This window comes from Eublepharis macularius, chromosome 7 (genome assembly GCF_028583425.1).
Source record: "Eublepharis macularius isolate TG4126 chromosome 7, MPM_Emac_v1.0, whole genome shotgun sequence".
In the NCBI taxonomy this organism is placed as follows: domain Eukaryota; kingdom Metazoa; phylum Chordata; class Lepidosauria; order Squamata; family Eublepharidae; genus Eublepharis; species Eublepharis macularius.
In genome coordinates, this window is record NC_072796.1 from 67597337 (window position 1) to 67616964 (window position 19628).

Here is a 19628-nt window from a genome sequence, read left to right on the forward strand (position 1 = left end):
AGTCATTTGGGCACGCAGACATACATTTTTGAATTTTGTTTCATTTTTCCCTGAAAAAACGAGTTAGCATGAGGACTAAGCTAGTACTTATGTGAGTGGAAGATGTCTTCCACATCCAGAAGGGCTCACCTGGATCTAACCCATATTTCAAACCAGAGCTTTTCAGTGCTGGTTATTCTAGCCTGAGGATCAGGGAGAGGCATATTAACGAGCTCTGTTCAAAATGCTATCAGGTCTTCTTTTTCTAAGCAGCTTTCGCTAGTTATTTGGTTATCTTAGGCTGTCACTTACCTCTTTCATTCTATCCAGCTCATTCTGCAGCGCTTGCTTGGATATTTCCACCTCAATGATTTGTTGACGAAGGAGTTCATTCTCATCTTCTGCTTTAACACGCTTCTCTTCCATGTTTTCCAATTCATGGTGCAGCCTGACAGATACATCTTTGGCTACCTATTTAATATAGTACACACACACACACAAACAGTAATTTTAACAATGCTCTTCTTCTCAATATGTAATGTCTAGTCAGGCACTGTGGTGCAGTCATCCTTGATGCCACACTAGTTTTTGGTCTGGGCTGCTACCCAAAGAGTAGGAGGTGGCACAGACATAGGGGGAAGAGAAGGAGGGACATCAAAAGGGCTTGCCTAACACAGGCCCACCTATGCTGAACAGAACTTAAGGGGAGAGGTGCAATCCCCAAGGGACCACAGCCCCAAAATGTGGGTTAGTGATCGACACTGGCAGTCCACTTCACAACAGGGGAGATGCAGGAATGGAACCAGTGGTGACAACTAGGATGACTGGGAAACAGAGCAAATGGCAGGAAAGAAATGGAGCCTAGCTGCCTCCATACAGGAGAGGAGAGAGAAGACAGAACAGCAATGAGCACTCCAAGTGTTTCCCAAATAGGAGGTCTCCTTAATTTGTTGGGGGAATTAGTGTTAAAGGAGATGCACAGAGAGAGGGTAACTAGGAATCTCTACCTATTATAACAACAACATTCAATTTATATACTGCTCTTCAGGATAACTTAACGTCCACTCAGAGCATTTTACAAAGTGTATTATTATTATCCTCACGACAATCACCCTGTGAGGTGAGTGGGGCTGAGAGAGCTCTTAGAAGCTGTGACTGACCCAAGGTCACCCATTTGACTTCAAGCAGAGGAGTGGAGAATCAAATCTGATTCTCCAGGTTAGAGTCTTGCCGCTCTTAACCTCCAAAAATAAAATAGCTTAACGGTTTGTCCGGAAGTAGGACAATAACTTGGGGAAAGTGTCATATGACTATCATTGCTTGATGACCTGGTAAGTATTGGATGGGAAGGCTATCAGATGTGCTGAATAGTGCTGAATAGGTAAGAGAGAGAGGGGAGCTGGAGGAAGGTGTTGATGAGATTAGGCAGGGAGTTGTCCCAAGAAGCCCTGTTATCTCTGCTGCTGTCCAGGGTGTGGAGGGCTGTCAGTCAGTCATTCCCTCTATGACTCATGGCTTGGAAACTTTCCAGGCTCCAGACTGGCTGACATCCTCTCTGCCTAAGGCCAAGCAGTGTCTAGGCCCCTTAGGCCTTTGTAGTGTGGGGAGGGGGTCTGATTGCTAACACAAGAACCAACTGAAACTTACCCAAAGACATAAGGAAGGAATCTAGGCTGGAAGATCAAAGAAAAAGAAGCCTTTCAAATATCTGAGCCTTCTCTTGGGAAGGAACCCCTACATAAGGCGAGGGAAGTATAACCTTGTTCCAGTTAAATGGGATCTGTAGTTTTCCTGCCTGTGGTACAGACCACTGATAGCCTTTTCCTGAAACTAAGATCCCCCTGCTGGGTCATTTCAAGGCAGAGATGGCGATTACTAGCGGGGGCCCAATGAGATACCTGGGCCTGTCAAACAGGCTTCCCACAGTGGCATCCTTTTGCTCATGGGAGTGTTTGTGGGCCCTAGCACAGCCATCAGGCAACACACTGCACAGTGACCCTGTTTAGACAGTGAACATGAATTTATTTTGTATATAAGAACAGTGCTTTAAAGCATATCCTTGCTTCCTTAAAGAAAACAGAGAGCTAATTCAAAGGAACAGAAAAGCTCCTGACAGAATCCTTCAGGGATTGTATCATGTCAGAATGCACATGGGAAATGTTTCATCACATCAAAAACTCCCTGCTGGTAAAAAGCTAGCATATAAGGGAAAGTCTGAGTAACTTCCTCACATGCTAACTTTCTACAGGCAGGTAGCTTTTTAGGCCTCCACATAAAATGTGATTCCTGCCATCTGCAATGCCCTACAGCTGTGAGCAAACTAAGGAGTAAGGAAGACCAGTTCTTCAAAACAAACTCTGTTCCACCTTCACCTAGTAGCAGTGCTGTTTTCTGTGAACCAGCTAAAGCCTCTTCTAGCCTTAGAAGCTGTCTTTGCCAGACTTCAGTCACAGGACCTGTTTTCTCTCCAAATGTTTATGCTCATTTGAAAAACTCACAGGGTTATATTAGTTACTTAAATAAACTAGACTGAGAGAACACTTGTTATATCCTTCCCGTTGGCTACAACGTCTCTTCATATGTAATTCTGAACAAAGGTCAGGGGAACCCCCAGGTTGGAAGAAGGATCCATAATATGAAATAAAAAAAGGCTGAGAGGATTTCTTTTTTAAAACATCATTCAAACTTTCAAGGGTGTAAAATACAAGATCTTGCAATTCTTAGCAACCCTTAAATAAACAGACGACAACAGATAGAATAATAGGGAGGCACTGCTGCCTTGCAGTAACTAGGAGGAGCTGCCAACACAAGTAATAATGATAGAAGAGGTGGGGAAAGGATGAGGTGGCAGGAAGGGTGACAGGTGAGCCAAGGAGAGGAGAAGGCATGAGCAGTGCTGCAAGCAAGCAGCCGGGTGAGGCAGTGAGAGTAGAGGCTGCTGGGAAGGAAGAAGGGAGGCAACACAGGAAAGACTAGGGTTATAACCCCAGGCTGGAAAATTCCTGGAGATTTGCAGGCTGAGCAATGGGGAGGGTGGGATCTGGGGAGCAGGTGGAGTTCAGCAGGGATGTGATGTCATAGAGTCCACCCTCCAAAGCTGCCATTGTTTTCAATGCAATTTATCTTAGTAGTCTCGAGAACAGCTGAAATTCCAGGAGAATTCCAGTCCCCAGCTGGATTTTGGCAACCCTAGGTGAGAGAGATGATGCCACCAGGCAAGCCAGGCAGGGGAGAGGTGGAGGAAGCACCACCATGGCAAGCATATGAAACAGTCACTGTAGAGGAAGCAGGGAAGGTAACAGGAAGAGGCAGTGGGGGTCAGAAAAACTAAGAGGAAGCAGGGACCAGCATAGGATGGGATTTTCCTCCCCACACGTTCTTTGTGGGTCCCCACTTGTGGAATCCTATGAGCCTGCACAGGGTTCCACTGCAGATTGGTGGTTGTTAAGCACAATACTTCACCCACCTTTAGATCTTGCTCTAAGCTTCTAATTAGCTCTCCATCCACTTGACCCGTTTGTGCCACTTTCAAGCTTTTCTGTTCTGCTTTCCTGAGACGATACTGCAAAATGCGACAGTTTTTGTTTGCACGATCCAGCTCTCGTCGAAGTTCCTGAAGCTGATAAACCTCTTCTTCAAGGTAGCTATCCCGCATCTCTTCCATTTCAGCCCGGAGTTCATCCAGCTCATCCTGCAAAAAACCAAAACAGTATTAGACACCAACAGTTGATCTTGCCCTTGCAATACATAGGCAAGTAATCCACCATGCACTGCTGTTGTGTGATTTCCATTTATTTATTTATATTTTATTTAACAAAATTTATATCCAACCCTTCTGCCTTCACAAGGGCCACCAAGGTAGCTAACAAATTAAAGCATACACAATAAGGTCACATTTTTAAACCACTAAAACTAACCAAAACAACAGCAGCAGGTACACATCATTAAAACAATTAAAACCAGAGCTAAAAAACTGTACAAAGACATAAAAACAACAATTAAAACACTTTAAACAATTAAAACATTGGACAGGAAGGAGAGGTCACTGTGATATTGCCAAACAATACTTAAAAGTCTTTACTCATTGGTGGAAGATGGCAACAGAAAGAGACAGACAAATCTCCTTGGGGAACGAGGTCCAGAGTTCTGGTGCCAAAAATGCCCTTTCCTGGGGTACAAGCCACCTAATCTCAGAAGGGAGGGGGCACTCAAAGCTGGGCCTCTGATGATAACAGCACTGGTCAGGTAGGTTCATAAGTAAGTAGCTGGTACTTCAGGTATGTTGGTTCTAAACTATAATTTGTTTTAAAAGTCAACACTGGCACCTTGAATTGTGCCTGGAGTCAGCGTAGATGGGCCAAGACAAGAGTGATATGGTCCCTATGATCCACTCCAGTCAACATTCTGGCTGCAGCATTCTGTATCAACTGATGTTTTAGAAACTTTTTGTGTCAACAGAAGAATAAGTCTATGCATTCAATTCTGTCATTATTATATTTTAACTCTAGGGAATTTCTGCAACATTAACCTCTTAATGTAAATATAACTGTTCCTAAAAAGAACGATCCATGTCAAGACTGAGAGGAGTTCATACACAGTTTTAACCGCTCTCTATTCCAGCAACATATTTACTTGTACGTATCAAAAACAAAACAAGCAGGGAAATAAATCAAGTTGCACCAGCTCAAAACTATGCTAATTATTCTTTTGAAGAATTCAGATCTTGAGTTTTATTGTACAGTAAACTAAAACACAATAAACAACATTACTTCTAGAGCAGAAACTCTGTAAACCCTATCATTCCCATTAATCTAATCTGTGTATAACTGAATCTCTTGAGCTAAACTTTTACATGTAAGGCTTTGATCTTGAGGCACAGGTGAGTAACCTGCCGGATGGGATTGCATTTTTTCTATTATTAATTTAGTATTATGTTTACAAAGAAAATGAGCAATGAAGAACAGAAATAAGAGCTGCTCTCTCATAAAAACTTCCAGCAAAGACTGCTGTGTCTTCAGTTTTGCAATTAATTAGCCTCTGGCTAAAGCAAAACATATTTTTAATGCAGCAGAATCAAGCAGTTTGCAGTGAAATCCTGGAGTAACTCTACTTAGGATTTCACTGTTAGATTACTGGACTTCTGCCAATGAAAGGATATTTCTAAATTACATTCATTTTCCAGTCTGTAGACTGAATCACAAATAAGGAGGAAAACACAGAAGCACCTTCAAAATTAATAATAAACGCAGCATTTGAAATTTCAAGCTGATTTCGACTAAATAACATTGCTCCTATTGATTTCTATGCAGTGCCACCACATACATACATGTGGGGGGTGGTGGCAGGGAGTGTTAAACTTGTAGCCAGTTTCTGCAGCAAGATGCACTTTGGAACCTAAGAGAGGCACCCCACCTCACCCCAAATCAGAAGGAAACTTTCCATCAAATCAGTCACATGACATACAATTATATAATTTGCACATATAATGAAAATATCCTTACCATCACATTCATCTAATATACAGACAAAGATTAGTCATAATCAGGGCTTTCCTCTGTGAGTGAAAGAGAGAGAGAGAGAGCAGGACCCTGGCGTGGGCTCTGCAGAGGAGGCTAGGCTGCTTTGAGTTCATTCTGTTTTCTTTTTATTCCTCTGTAAGTGAAAGAGAGAGAGAGAGAGCAAGCTGGGGCCAGCGCGGGCTCTCCAGAGGAGGCTAAGCTGCTTTGAGTTCATTCTGCTTTCTTTTCATCCTTTGTGTGTGTGTGTGTGTGTGTGTGTGTGTGTGTGAGAGAGAGAGAGAGAGAGAGAGAACGAACGCAAGCAGAGCTGTTGGGGCTGGCTTTCCAGAGGAGGTTAAGCTGCTTTGAGTTCCTTTTCCTTTCATTTCATTCAGGGGCTTCTGTGTATGTGCGCCCTGTTTTGAGTTCATTCTCTTTTATTTTCATTCGGGGTGGGTGGGGGGTGGGGCTGTGTGTGTATGTGTGCTGCTTTGAGTTCATACTGCTTTCTTTTCAGGGGGGTGGGTAGGGCTGTGCAAGTGTGTGTGTTGCTTTCATTCTTTCGTTGACTGAAGTTAACATTGTTGTTATGGTTCCCACAGCTTTTGAATGCAGATTTGTTCTGTGTTAGTTAAATATATCAGTTATGGTTTTTTGTATTCGTTAAAATAACAGTCACGGTTATTCCAGTTTTATACTAGGAATGAATAGCTGCGTCCAAGTCACAGAAGGCTTTCATCAAAATATTAATCAGCATATAGGTGCTCTTATGTCTTAATATCTATTACTCAAATGGTTCTCCCCATCCTCAGCTGATTAACATCACTGAAATTGCAGTGGACATATTGGTGTTAAGGAAGTTTTTATTAATATTGTTGTCTGAGACATTGGAATATTTATGAGCATTTTACAATGTTACAACAGCTTAGCCATTGGTAAGGTAGAGTTGGCAGGCAACAAAAAAAAGCAATTTTAAACTAAGTATAAATTTAATGCACCTAAAGTTGAGTATCTAATTTTGAATTGCTTCAGTAAAGCAAAACCCTCCCTGAAAATTTGAAAATTCAATATTCATTAGATTAGGAATTTCAGACTCTGTGGAATTTGGAGAAAGAATTTTGGATTTTTTTTTCTACGCTGGCAGAGGGAATCTGTTAGAATTTAGATTTGTGAGATGGGTTTTGGATTTCTAAAGGCTCCCTCCTTCTTGCATATTTTAAAATATGATTCCAAAGAAATGAAATGTTTGGGAATAGAAAGGGAATGGGAGATTTCACTTTTTGTAGAGGATATAGAAAAAAAAAACCCTTTCTCATAATAGTGTGATTTCCCAAGCTTACTAACATTTATCTTGTCGTAATGCATTGTGCTGGGTTCCAGGAAGCGGTGTCACTTCCAGGAGTGATGTCACATCCGGAAGTGACGCCATCATCCAGGAGCGTGCATATGCTTCGCGCGCGCACATGTGGTAATAGAGAATTCCACCACCACTTTTCCCAGAAAAAAAGCCCTGATCATATTATTTGCTCTCATAAACTTTGACATGGCAGAAAAAGGATGGCAGAACTGAAAAATATGGATTAGCTGGATTGCCGGGGGGGGGGGACCTCTCTGTTTTTAGAGAAGTCTCACAAAGAACTTGCAGAAATCTTAATCTAACCCTAAATTTCACATACAGTTCTATAAAACTCAGCACAGGAAGGTTCCTTGTAACACACACCCTATTCCTAACAGGAGGCACATTTATCTGTTTGACCAGAAATAGACAACACTGAAACGTATACTTTGAAAGGGCATATGGTGGATAGAGTAACAGCTATCAGCCAGATATGAATATGGAATGGTATCCTTCTATCTCAATTTGTTGAAAATGTCATAACTTACAGCCCTGGGTCTCATCTTCTGAGAGTGTCAATTCTCTAATACACCCTCTGGTCTTTATTTATGGACACTTCCAAACTTCTTATCTGTGTTTGTCCGCATGTTTATTCCCATAAAAGCTGAGCCCCAAAGAGGCTGGAGCCAGGAACTCTAACCCTTTACATTCCCTTTATCTACACTTGACACTCCACATTCTGGAAATCTGAAAGAATAGGTTGTATATGTACTCCAATCATAAGACTTGTGGCAGAAGGGGAAAGATTGTCCTTTCCATTACTATAGTTCTTGACTGACAGTCAAGAAAGTAATGCCTGATGACTCCCACTTACAAGCAAATAAAACACAGATTTAATGCTAAATCAGTGGTGATAAATTTGGACTACTACAGTAGACCTTTAAATACAGGAGGAATTATTCACTTTGGCAATAGGTACATGTGGTTGCTCAGCATCACTGCAAACAAACAGAAAGTGAAAACAGGTCACTTGTATTTACATTCTTACAGCAGAGTTCTAACTTTGGAGATCTATGTTTGGAAATGCTGTCATTCGCAACATTTTCCCACTTACAAACAAGCTTTATGGAGTGTGGTATCTATGACACCAAGCCCTCCAAAACATCTTACCCCAAGAAACTAAGTAAATCCAAATTATGAGTTTAATCTTGCAAGGATTAGCTCATACAAACTGAGAGAAGAGTGAGCATAGCATAGAAATGTGTTTACAACCCAGAATAAGGTTCCTGTGAGCCTAGTAAACCATACCCATTTGCTCTTCTCTTTCATACTTGGTCCTAACTATTTTTGATACACATCTTGAGTTTAATCTATAGAAAAACGCTTTTGCTTTTCTATAGATGTTTCTCTTCTTCATGCCTAGCTCAGTTCTTTGGAGTTTCCTGAACTCAGAGACAGGGTTGGGTGGTGAGGGGGCACTGCAGCAGAAAAGTTTTGTTCCTCAAGATGAGCTTGGTTTGTACTTCAAAAGACTTTAAAATGCCCAAGTGCAACTTTATTAAAATGTAAAATTCTATTTCACTGCAGATGCTATTCATTCCTGCTACTTAAATGACGTCAAGAGGATAGTCTAAATGCTGATGAACCAGAGAAGAACTTTTAAAAAACAGTATCACATATTTGACTCTGAACCATTTGACTACTCAACAATCAGCACAGTAAACTAGGGGTGCCAAACTAATTTGTTATGAGGGCTGGATCTGACATAAATGTCACTTTGTCAGGCCAGGCCATGTGTACCATAACATTTAATGCCAGGAGCCAGAGAAATAAACGTTATAAAGGACACACAAGTAAACCCAATTAATGAAATTATTTTTCACTCAAAACATTAACACATAGTATTTCCTTTATTTAACAGTCTTTGATGACTGACATCTCTTGCTCTGAACTATTGCATCAATATATGTGGAGTAAAAGTCTTTAGCAATTTTGAGTAAGCTATTCAGGTAAGTCTCTGTAAACTGAGAACGTACTTTTGATTTATTGACATTCATTACAGAAAACCGCTGTTCACAGATGTACATTTTCCCAAACATAGATCGAATTTTAGAAGCAAAAGCCTTAAGTTGGGGGTAATTCAGACCCAAACATTGGTAAAATTTGTCAATGCCAACTTCAGAAGGTTTATCCTTGGGCACAGCATCACGCTGCTGATCAATTATCTCCATCTGGAGCTCCTCTGGAATCTCATGGACATCCACAGAAGATGGATTATGGAAAATTCCAAAATCTCCGTGTAGGTTTCTGAAGGCAAAAAATCTTCCTTGGAATTCTTTTTTGAGTTCAGAAGTGTTTCTTCTGTACTTTTCTGTCGATATATGATCACTAGACAGAGATTTCATAGTGGGAATGTACGCCAAATTATTTTCTTGAAACTGCTTTTCCAAAAGCTGAAGCTTCATCTCAAAGGCACAAGTACTATCATAAACTCTATCACAACTTTATTTTGCTTCTGCATTTTTGTGTTGAGACAATTCAGGTGTTCAGTAATATCCACGATAAAATCAAGAGCTTGAAGCCATTCGTTATCTCATAATTCAGGGACAGCCTTCCTTTTCTTATCCATATATACACTTCATAGTTCATAGAAGCATTTCAGGACACAGCTCCATAACTTAACCAGAGAAGGCATATGACTTCTGGGGGAGGTGGCTTGTGGTTTGGGTCACCAAGGAAACTCAAGTACCTGCTGGACTGTGTCTGAATTGTGTGGATCAGTGCAGGTATGGGGTAGTTGGGGCAGCAGCAGGGAGCAGGTTGCTTAGGCCACAGTGGATGTGTGCGTTTGTGATTCAGTTCCCATCGCTGTGAAAAGGGTGCATTTTTGATGGCTCTGGTCTCTTGAAGCAGGAGCCTTCACGGGCAAGAGATGATTGCATGCCACAGTAAATCAGGAAGACGAGTTTGCTGCTGCTGCCGCCGCTGCCACCCCCGCCACCCCCCCCCACACACACAGATGCCCTTCTGGAGGCAGTGAAGGAGGCCTGGGGATTGTGGCTCTACCTGCTTGTGAGCATTTTGCTGGCTAATTAAAGCAGTCGGCTTTGTACCTGATTAAGGAAAGGCTATTGGACTGGCTTGCTTCCTATGTAAATGTTGAATTGCAAACAAGAGGATGATAACGTCTGAGGAAGATCTATTGAGAATAACTTCAGAATAACATCCACTATGAAATGGGCTTACATCTAGATGCTCGTCTTCTATGTATTGCAGAAGCATGGGGGTGGGTTGCCTGGTGGAAGCAGTTGGCAGCATGGGCTTTGCTTGGCAGTGCTGTCCAACATCAACAGCTACGGTGGGCTAAAAGAACTTCTGCAGGACCCGCTCAAAGGTTTTCTTCCTTCCTAAATACCCACTCCAAGCCCCGTCATGGGCTTGCGCCAACACCAACACCCTCGCTGGATGCAGGTCCACCAACTGCCTAAGAGGGATCACTGGTGTGTTCCAGGTCACAGCCCCTGGCGCCCCCAGACTGAGAGTTGGCTGATCCCCCTTGTTCTGCTGGCTGCCCCATGATTTCGGTAGTAACATGCAGGTTTTGGACGATAGCCTTCTTTACCTTGTCACAGTCCCCCGTGTCCCTGACATTCAGGGCCTGGTAGGTAAGTAGGACTGGCCCCATCAAGAATGGGCCGAGCATGGTGGCCCATTGTACCTTCAGTCAGGTCACCACCATAGCTATCCTCTCAAACACCCCTAAGTAGGCCTCCACATCATCCAAAGGTACCATCTTCCATCTGTAGAACATCCCTCCACTGCCCGTCTGTCTGTTGGTCCACCGGCGGGTCGCCCTGCAGTCATGGCCCAGGCCAAGTCTTGCATCCAGCAGTCTTGGATGGCCCACTGCTGATCCATGAGCCACTGAATTAGTTCCCCCTGGGCATTGGCCAGACACTCCCCAAAGTGCATCCTGTCCAAAGTCGATACGGCCGCCGCCACCTTCTGTCCTGGGGTCATCATTCTTTCTTATTTCTTCCAAGTGGGGCTTCCCAGAGATTCTAGACAAGCCCCCACAGTTGTGATGGTTTTTCCTAGGCTTCAGGGGCAGGACGTTTGATCATAGGTTGCTAGTGTCTCTGACTTCTCATCCCCAGCCTTACTCGGGTATGTTCCCTCCACCAACCAGGATGTGCTTTGCAGTGGTTGGATTCTCTTGAGCATCTTCTGTGTGAGTACAGGGATTGGTGGGGCCTAGGTTGTTCCTCCTACACCTCTGACCCTTGGTGGCATGGCTGAGGCTACACTGGCTGGCCAAGTAGCTCTGAGCTCTCTTGCAAGCTTTGGTCCCCCCAGGGAGCTGAGCCCCTGCTGGGTGGTTGCCAGCCCTTAGCTTTTGACAGAGCCCATTCGCCTTCCCCTTCTTCCATCCTTCTGCTATCCTGCTCTTGTCTCAGACCTTGCTCATGTTCTGACTTTCTCTTCACCACCACCTCCTCTTGGCCTCTCCCTTTTAAACCTCCCCAGCTGGTCTCTGCTCCTCCGCTGACATCCTGCCACCTCTCCTGGCACATTCCCGTTTCCTTCCAACTTGACCGCATGGGCGTGGTGATGCCATTCAGCCTCTGCCCAAGCTGGGAGGCCTGAGGCTGCCCCCAGGGTTCACCCCTGCTGGGGGTCTGTGGCACCTCCTGCCATGCTGAGGACCATGGTGCTACATGCCCCAGCCCTGTGAGGTGAGTTGTCACAACTGTGATCCCAATTTGTTTTTCTGCTGTCCTCTGCAGGTAGGATATAGATGTTGAGGGGGGCATCCTTACTCCCTGAGCAATGGAACAGACCACCTCTTCTTTGTGGGGGTCTTCATAGCAAGGCTGGAGAAGCTGCTGTGCAAAGATTCTGGCTTCAAGAGGGGGGAGGGGTTACTGGCATTTTCCAAACAAAATGATGTTGACAGGGGAGAGCACACAAGCAGACATCTTTTCTGCATACAGGACCTGAAGGCAAGCTCAGCTGCACTGCAACTTCATGGTGTGTGTGTGTGTTTGTGTGTGTGTGTTTAGGACCTTGCCCCACAGATAACCCTGCTTTGCCCCACAGATTACCCTGTGGAGGTACATAGGAGGAGCCTGGACAAAGAAAAGTTTATGATCCAGCCACTGCAGATCATCCTTGCCCTTGGGGCCATCCCCACTGTTTCTGCCCAGGAATGCCCCATTAAGCCCCCTCCCCTCCCAACTTCTGGCACCAGCTCCTAGAATCCTGCCCAGTGCAGCCACTAATGGGAAGGGGACCCATGAGGAACATCAGCAACCATCCGATATTTGCCAAATGAGTAGCTGCTGTTGGGAGAGAGGGAGGTGGCTCTTCGCAGCACTTCCATCCCCTCAGCCCTCATGACCCACTCCCCTCAATGCAGCCAAATGCTCCTCTCTTGACAACCATTGGGTAACAAGTGGTCCATAGCAACCTCTCTGCCCAAAGCAGGCCTGAATACTCTCCGTGGAGCAGGCCTCAAGCCTCTCTTCTGCCACAGATCCATTGTGGGCAGCCCCGGCACTAGGGTTTCTGTTGCCAGAGGCTAGCCTTGCGTGCGCGCACACTGCGCGCGCGCCCCTGACTGCATGATGACATCATCACATGATGATGTCATCACGCAGTGCCGTGGCGGGTAGCTGGGGCGGCGCGCAGAGGCCACCTGCGCGTCGCACGCCACCCGGGCCACCTGTCATCTCAGGACCGTGGCTGCTGCGCCTGCCCGGGGGCGTGCGGCGGCAGCAACAGCGTTGCGGGGCTGGCCGGCGGCAGCACGGAACATGCGCCTCCGCCCCCGGCACCCCCTCCAGCCCCGGGGCACCCGCCTCACCGCCTCACCAGTGGCACCGGCCCTGATTGTGGGTCCTTGGGGCAGGCACCCTCCAGGCTCCTGCAGTGTTCAAAAAGCAAACCAGAGAAGAAGAGTACAGTACATTTTCTCTCACACTCTCTCCAACAAATTGGAGAGATTCACAGGACAGAATCTCTGGCTTTTCCAAGCAAGTAGTACCCCTAGGAAAAAGCTGTCTAGACCAGGCTGTTCCAGTCCCAAGCAGTGCATAGTGCTGGTTGGGGGGACCGTTCACTGCCCCTGCTCAGAGGCCCCCACCCTTGTCTGGCTCACTGGCTTGCCTGTTTTTGACAGTCTTTCAAAATTTGCATGCTGGAGGCAGGAGAGAGATCCAGCAGCTTTTCTCCCTCCAACTCCCAGAACTAAACTTCCCCCCTATTGCCGGTTCCCCTCCTCAAAGGGGATGGTCCTCCCCTGGAAGGAGGTGGGATTTTCAATACACACATCCCACACTATATTTAGCAGCCACCAGTCTTCGCTGAGCTCTCCATGGGGTGTGACTAATTCTCCAAAGCCATTTCCTGCATTACCAGAGCCAGGAGGGAAGAAGGGGGAGGAGGCAGCTACAGGTAAGTAGGGAAGGGGCAGCCGGCTTGGAGTGGGGGAGAACAGCTTATAAGAACTGATTCAAGGCCACCTTTGCTGGTGCCCAAGATCTCTCCCATTCCCCTCCCACGTGGAAGCAACTTCCAAAGGGAAGAGCTGACCCAGCCTGGGGCTGAGTGTTCCCAAGAGCAGAGAGAGAAGGGGCGGAGAGAAGGACCCACCCCCTATTAACTATTAACTTTATCCTTATGAATTTGATTTTAACCTTATGAATTGCCTTTTTAACCTGACTCCCTCCGCCGAGGTAATTCTAGTCTATCTATTATTTTATGAATTGGGTTTTATCCGGGACTTCTCCTGAGCAGTCTCTTTTAAAGGTTATTTTATTCCTGATTTTAGACTCTATGAATTTGGTTTTAATCTGGCTGCATGAGTTAGCCTTTTTAATTGCGAAGTTTATTTTTCTGACCCCCTATGAGCCCTTCCGCCGCTTACCCCTCATGAATTGTTTCCACGCACTTGCTTTTACTACTGCTGCTTTTATCTATGAATTGGTTTTAACTCCCCGAATTATTGTTTTTAATCCTATATATTTATGTATTTATGGTTTTAATCACCCATGAATTGTTCTACCCTCGATGAAGTGGTCTATGCCTTGCTTGCACATTTCACTTTTATCCTGTATGAATTCCTACATTCATGAATCGAACCATGAATTGTCTTTGCTTTTAAATCCTATGCTTATGAATTAATCCATGTATATGAATTGCTCCTGGTTTTTAGTGCTTTTAATCCACCATGAATTACGTATGAATTACCTTCATCCATGAATTGATCAATGTACACAAATATGAATTATTGCTATTTATATGCATGAATTGCTCATTGCTGCCTATGAATTGCTGTCTTTGTTGACTGTAGCACCTAGCACACCCCCTGGTGTGAACCCAGAGACCTGCAGCCCATTGGCTGATCTAAATTGCACTTATTCGGTTAGGTGGTTCTCCAAACTAAATTTTTGAGTGACGCCTCCCCCTCCTTCCCTTCCCACTCCTCCTTCGCTCGAAGCTCGACCACCGGACATTGCCGACCACCTCGCCTTTGAAGTCAAGTTCGGGGACCGCCGTGCCTGACGTCCCGGAGTCCCCGAGGGGGGGAATTGTTGCCAAGTAGGCCCCCTCCCCTGCTTTAAGGCCTGCCATGAACTGTGTTAAAGTTTCCTGCATTACTGTTTCACTGCTGCACAAAGATTGCTTTGCACGTGTGTGTGTGTTAATACACGTGTCAGTTTCCTGCCTGCGCGTCAATTACCTTGCTGCTGCAATAGACTGTGCAGTTCCCTGACTCCATGTTTGGATAACTGCACAAAGGACTCTATTTCTGGGCAGCCCTGCCCTGACTTGTATCTGGACTTCCTAGTGTATGTTTGAACTGTGTTACAAGTGTGCCCCGTGCCTGCACTGCCATCTGCCACGGACCGTGCCTGTTCCCTGCTTTGGACTGTGTTTTAAAGTGTTGTTCCCCCTGCCTCCATGGAAGCCTGCCTCATATGGGCCCAAGCCGCTGCTAGCAGCCGGGCGCCTGCCGGGGAAACCTCCAGCGAGCCTGGCTAGGCGCTCCCTGGTCAGTTCCCGCCTGGAGCCTCCCGCGGGCCGGTCACCGAGCTTGCCCTCGCTACCGGGCAGCCTGCTATCCAGCCCCAGCTATGCCCAGCCGGCGTCCATGTTCTCAGGCAGCCAGAAGACCCTGGGAAGAAGACTGCTTTGGGAAGCCATTTCGGCGAAGCGGGCACACCACGTCCGCAGCGAGAGTACCTCGCCCCGCTCTGCATATCTTAGGAGCCGCCCCGGAGAAGGAACTAAGTGCCGACCATCCCAAGCACTTAGAGAATGCATCTCAAAGAAACCTCCGCATTCCAGAGCTGATGACATCAGGACAAGCCCTGTCCGCTGGAACATCCTTTCAGCCCACTTGGATTTCCCCCTCCCTCTTTTGTCCCCTCTTCCTGAGGTGTCACTTATCACAATCTGATTACTAAAGTGGCCCATCCAAGCCATTCAGTAGCCCATTAGAACCTTTGTTTTAAACTGTGAGAACCACCAAGTACAGCACCAGCCCCAGGGTACGTTTTGGGGTATTTAAGCTGGTCTCTCAGACCGCATGGTGCGCGTGCCATCCTATCCAGAACCCCTCGCTGTCCGTCTGTGGTCCCAGTGCTGGCATTGGGCCACCCTCGCTGCTGTGTCTCTGCTTCGCTCCAGGATTGTGAGTATTTCCCTTATCATCGTTGGGAACCTGCTAATGCGAAAGTCTCTACATTTCCTACTCTGTATTTCTTAGGTCTTGTATGTTCTTTGTATGCTTGTGCAAGTTTAGGCTTACGCCACACTAAATACACGTGTTTGGAACCTTATTTGTAGTCTGCCTCTTTTTCACTTGAGTGTCTGGGATCGGGACCTCCGTAGACATAGGTTAAGATCCGCGCTAATTTTAAGTTACAGACTGCTACAGCTAATTCCCCATTATAATAAAGAGCAGTTCTGGTAACAGGGCTGCCACTGAGGGGCCTGCGGACTGGGCTCCCAGCAGGCACGAGGCTTTTCTAGCCTAGATGGAGCCTAGCTGGGTGAGGCATGCCAGAGCAGGCTCCAGCTTTTTACCCCAGTTGCTCATAGGCCTGATATGGCCCATGGGCATACATTTGACATCTTTGGTGTAAATCTTTCTAATGATTTAACTACATTTGGAAAATCCTAAATTAAACTATACAGACTGATATTCTCAACAGACAGACATATTATGGCTAGAAACATTTTTTTATTCTCTAACACTATTTATACATAATGAAGCATTCTGTAATACTATGTATTTTAATATAAACAAACAGGGTTTTTACAATGTCAATATGTTTCCAAATTGTGCACAGTTTTAAACAGTTGGAGTAATTATCTGTCCAACAATAATTAATATGATGCATTGAGAGCTACAGATGGAAAACGCTGTTCGTTGCATTATACAAACAATCAACTCTTCCCCTGGACAATGCCATGGTCCAGCAGAGCCACAGCTGTGGCTAACAAGACACATGGACCCATAGCCATTGTTTACCAAACTGATCTTTCATTCTAGCAGCTGACTATTCTGGTGTTTGCACATGATTCACATTATTTTGATAACTAAGGTTAGATGAAATCTTTTTTTTCTCCGTGAAAAATACAATTAGGTGTAAAACAAGGGCTCCCCGATAAACAATAAGCTTTGCTAACCCCCTGATATATCTTTAAAATAAGCAGACAAAAAATTCATCCCAGCAACCTGGTTGTTCTTGTTCTGAGGGGAGCCTAAAATATACACTACAATAAACAGAGGAGTTTTCAACATGGCACAATATTATTGTGTAGAAAGTTCTTGCCTGAACTTGATTTTCATTGTGAATAGATTTTGAGTTGAGGCATCTGAGACTAATGTAAGCTATACAATCTGTACAGACATGGTACTGGAGAATGAGAATCAGGGCTTTTTTCCAGCAGGAACGCAGTGGAATGGAGTTCTGGAACCTCTTGAAAATGGTCACATGGCTGGTGGCCCCGCCCCCTGATCTCCAGACAGAGGGGAGCTTAGATTGCCTTCCCCACCGCTCCAGCGGTGCGGAGAGCAATCTAAACTCCCCTCTGTCTGGAGATCAGGGGGCGGGGCCACCAGCCATGTGATCATTTTCTCCGAGGGCAACCCACTGAGTTCCACCACTTCTTTTCCCAGAAAAAAAGCCCTGATGAGAATGAATCTTCCCACTACAACTTTCTGTTTTGCAAAAGGATCTGGTATCACATTGATGTCTGAGGATGCCAATGGCCCAATGCTTCCTTTTTGCAAGATACCCTTTCCAGATCACAAGGTAGAATGAATGCACATCAGGAAGAATGGAATCCCACTCAGCAGACTCTACTCCCAAACCTGTGCAAATTCATTTGAAGATATGTATAAAACTGCATACACAAAACTGTAGTACACAAGTAAAACTCTTTCCCTGTGTCCTGGATCACTGATTTTACAGGGTTTCTGATTATGTAGAGAGAATCTTATGTGCATACTGCTGTATAAGTGTAATTTCTATGCATACCTTCAAATGAACATGAGTAGGGCCGTTTCCAGATGGCTTACCTGCACCCGGAACGTCGCGCTACGTTGCAGGGAAAACGCAGCGGCACGGAGGGCAATCTAAGCTCCCCTCTGTCTGGAGATCAGGGGGCGGGGCCACCAGCCATGTGACCATTTTCTCCGAGGGCGACCCACTGAGTTCCACTACCTCTTTTCCCAGAAAAAAAGCCCTGATGAGAACGTTGCGCAAAACTCTCGCGAGAAAACGCGATATTTCGCGTTTTCCCCGCAACGTGGCACGACGTTCCGGGTGCAGGTAAGCCATCTGGAAACAGCCCAGGTTGGAGGCAAATCAAAATCCTATACATACACTCATGCACACACCCATTCTGCTCTGATGACCTTCCTGAAAACTCCTTAAGGCTCCTCAATTTGTCATTCCTATCACAAAATGTTAGAAAATGCATTCACATTTGCATTTATATGCCTGTCACCCATCAATATTTACTGTACATCAGGGTTCTCTGGTTTGATGTTGGTTCCCATGCTTCAGTTTGGTTCTGGTGGGATTCCCTTGCTACAGTTTGATTCTGTATTATATACACTAAGACTTAATCTAAATGGGAGAAATGAATGTCATAAACCTGTTGGTTCTATTCTGTTTTGTCCCTGGTTTGTTTGTTTGGTTGGTTCCCTTGCTTTAGTTTGGTTCTATTGGGCTTTGCTGGTTCAGCTTGCACTGGGAGTTGGACTTGCATTAAGACTGGCTTTTGGTTTATTTGCCCTGGAAAGCCTTGCAATATTTTTCCCCATAGGAAACAATGGAGAATGACTGGGGGCAGCTTGTTCAGGAGCCCCCTAGAATTGGACCCTTGGGGTGGGGAGAGTTGGTGGACAGTAACGGCTAGATTCCTTGCAAATTTGGTGGGGTTTGCTTGGAAAATGCACCCCTAGCCCCCCGGATAGTTTCCCCCATAGGGAATAATGGCCAAATATATTCAGGATTCTCTAATAAAACCAAATCCCAATAAAGAATCTGAACTGAAGATCAAGAATATTAAATATTTATGGTATTACTGATATCCAGATCTGAATCATATCTTTTTGTTTTTGTTTTATTTTTTGCTGCATACCCCTAGTCTCTAGACTGGAACTAAGCTCTTACAATCTTGCAATGCGCCCATCAGACTGACTCCCAGGGACACTGTGCTGTGCCACCTCAATAAATAATGACCTCAGCTCCTATTCTTGCTATTAGAAGAATCTCCCTCCCCCCTTCAAGGTACACCTACAGTCAAACAATTTTTTCGCCTCATTCTAATAGCCACCTTCTGTTGGCAAAATAATGGGGAAGCAAGTAAAAAATATTTACTTGAAGCTTCTTTTAATCTTATATTCTAAGCATTATATCCATAAGGCGAGTCAAATGGTACAGGGTCTGTGGTTTCATTTATTTATAGATCTTTCTGAATGTGGCCTCACTGCTGTGCCAAACAATTATCTGGTAAATGCAAATCTAGTAAAACTTCCAGCATATGAAATCAATCTAGTAGCAATTCAAACAGTGAATTGATATATGGATTTGAAGCTAGTGTAGTACCAGTAAAATTTTTGTCATAGTTGTTCTTGCTTTTACTGGCCTGCTTAACATATTAAACTAAACATGGGTTTTGGTATAGGACATCTTTTTTCCCACTTCAGATTTGGAGAGGGAGCTCCCTTTAACCAAGCAAGCCAAAATAGAGTGGTTTTCTCCTTATTCCTATTTGTTGCTCTTTCCTGCCATATTTTCTTCCTATCAACGCCACAAAAGTAAATACTATAGGGAGCAGAGTCTTACTAAGCCATATGTCCTGCTACAGTTTAGTTTTAATTCAGAACAAGCCATAAGTGCTGAGCAGTAGCATTTGCTTTGTGTTATTCAGCATCTTTGTTGGCAGCCCTCTGCCTCCTACAACCCTCTACCTCCTTCACACAACAGCCGCAATGGGGGTAGTTTAAATCTGTTTTGCATGGTGAGATATTATTGCCCAACAGGTATTTTTCTACTTTGCAACTGGTTTGGGAAGAAGACAGTATTCATGGAACGCTGGTAAGGGGCCGGTTTAATTTGAGCCAGGGATCACTTGGCCCTGGAATTTCTTTTGAAACCAGAGCAGTCCTGGAACATGTATAACAATGTCTCTAAGTTTGTGGAGAGTGCGTTTTATTCTGAGTAATCACAGCCAGGTTTCCCTCATCTGGGTTTGAGGTTCTGGCTCATCGGCAGAACTGAATATAGGCT

General features: G+C 45.0%; 1 protein-coding gene across 1 annotated transcript in view; it reads right to left on the bottom strand.

The window, feature by feature from the left end:
* Positions 1-19628, bottom strand: part of MTCL1 (microtubule crosslinking factor 1) — a 165448-nt gene that overhangs the window by 141956 nt on the left and 3864 nt on the right. Inside the window, exons 2-3 of the mRNA XM_054986068.1 lie at positions 3446-3670; positions 292-450 (exon numbers count right to left, since the gene is read on the bottom strand). Coding sequence (XP_054842043.1) covers positions 292-450; positions 3446-3643 — 357 coding nt within the window. The 5' untranslated portion in view covers positions 3644-3670. The remainder of the gene's footprint in view (positions 1-291; positions 451-3445; positions 3671-19628) is intronic.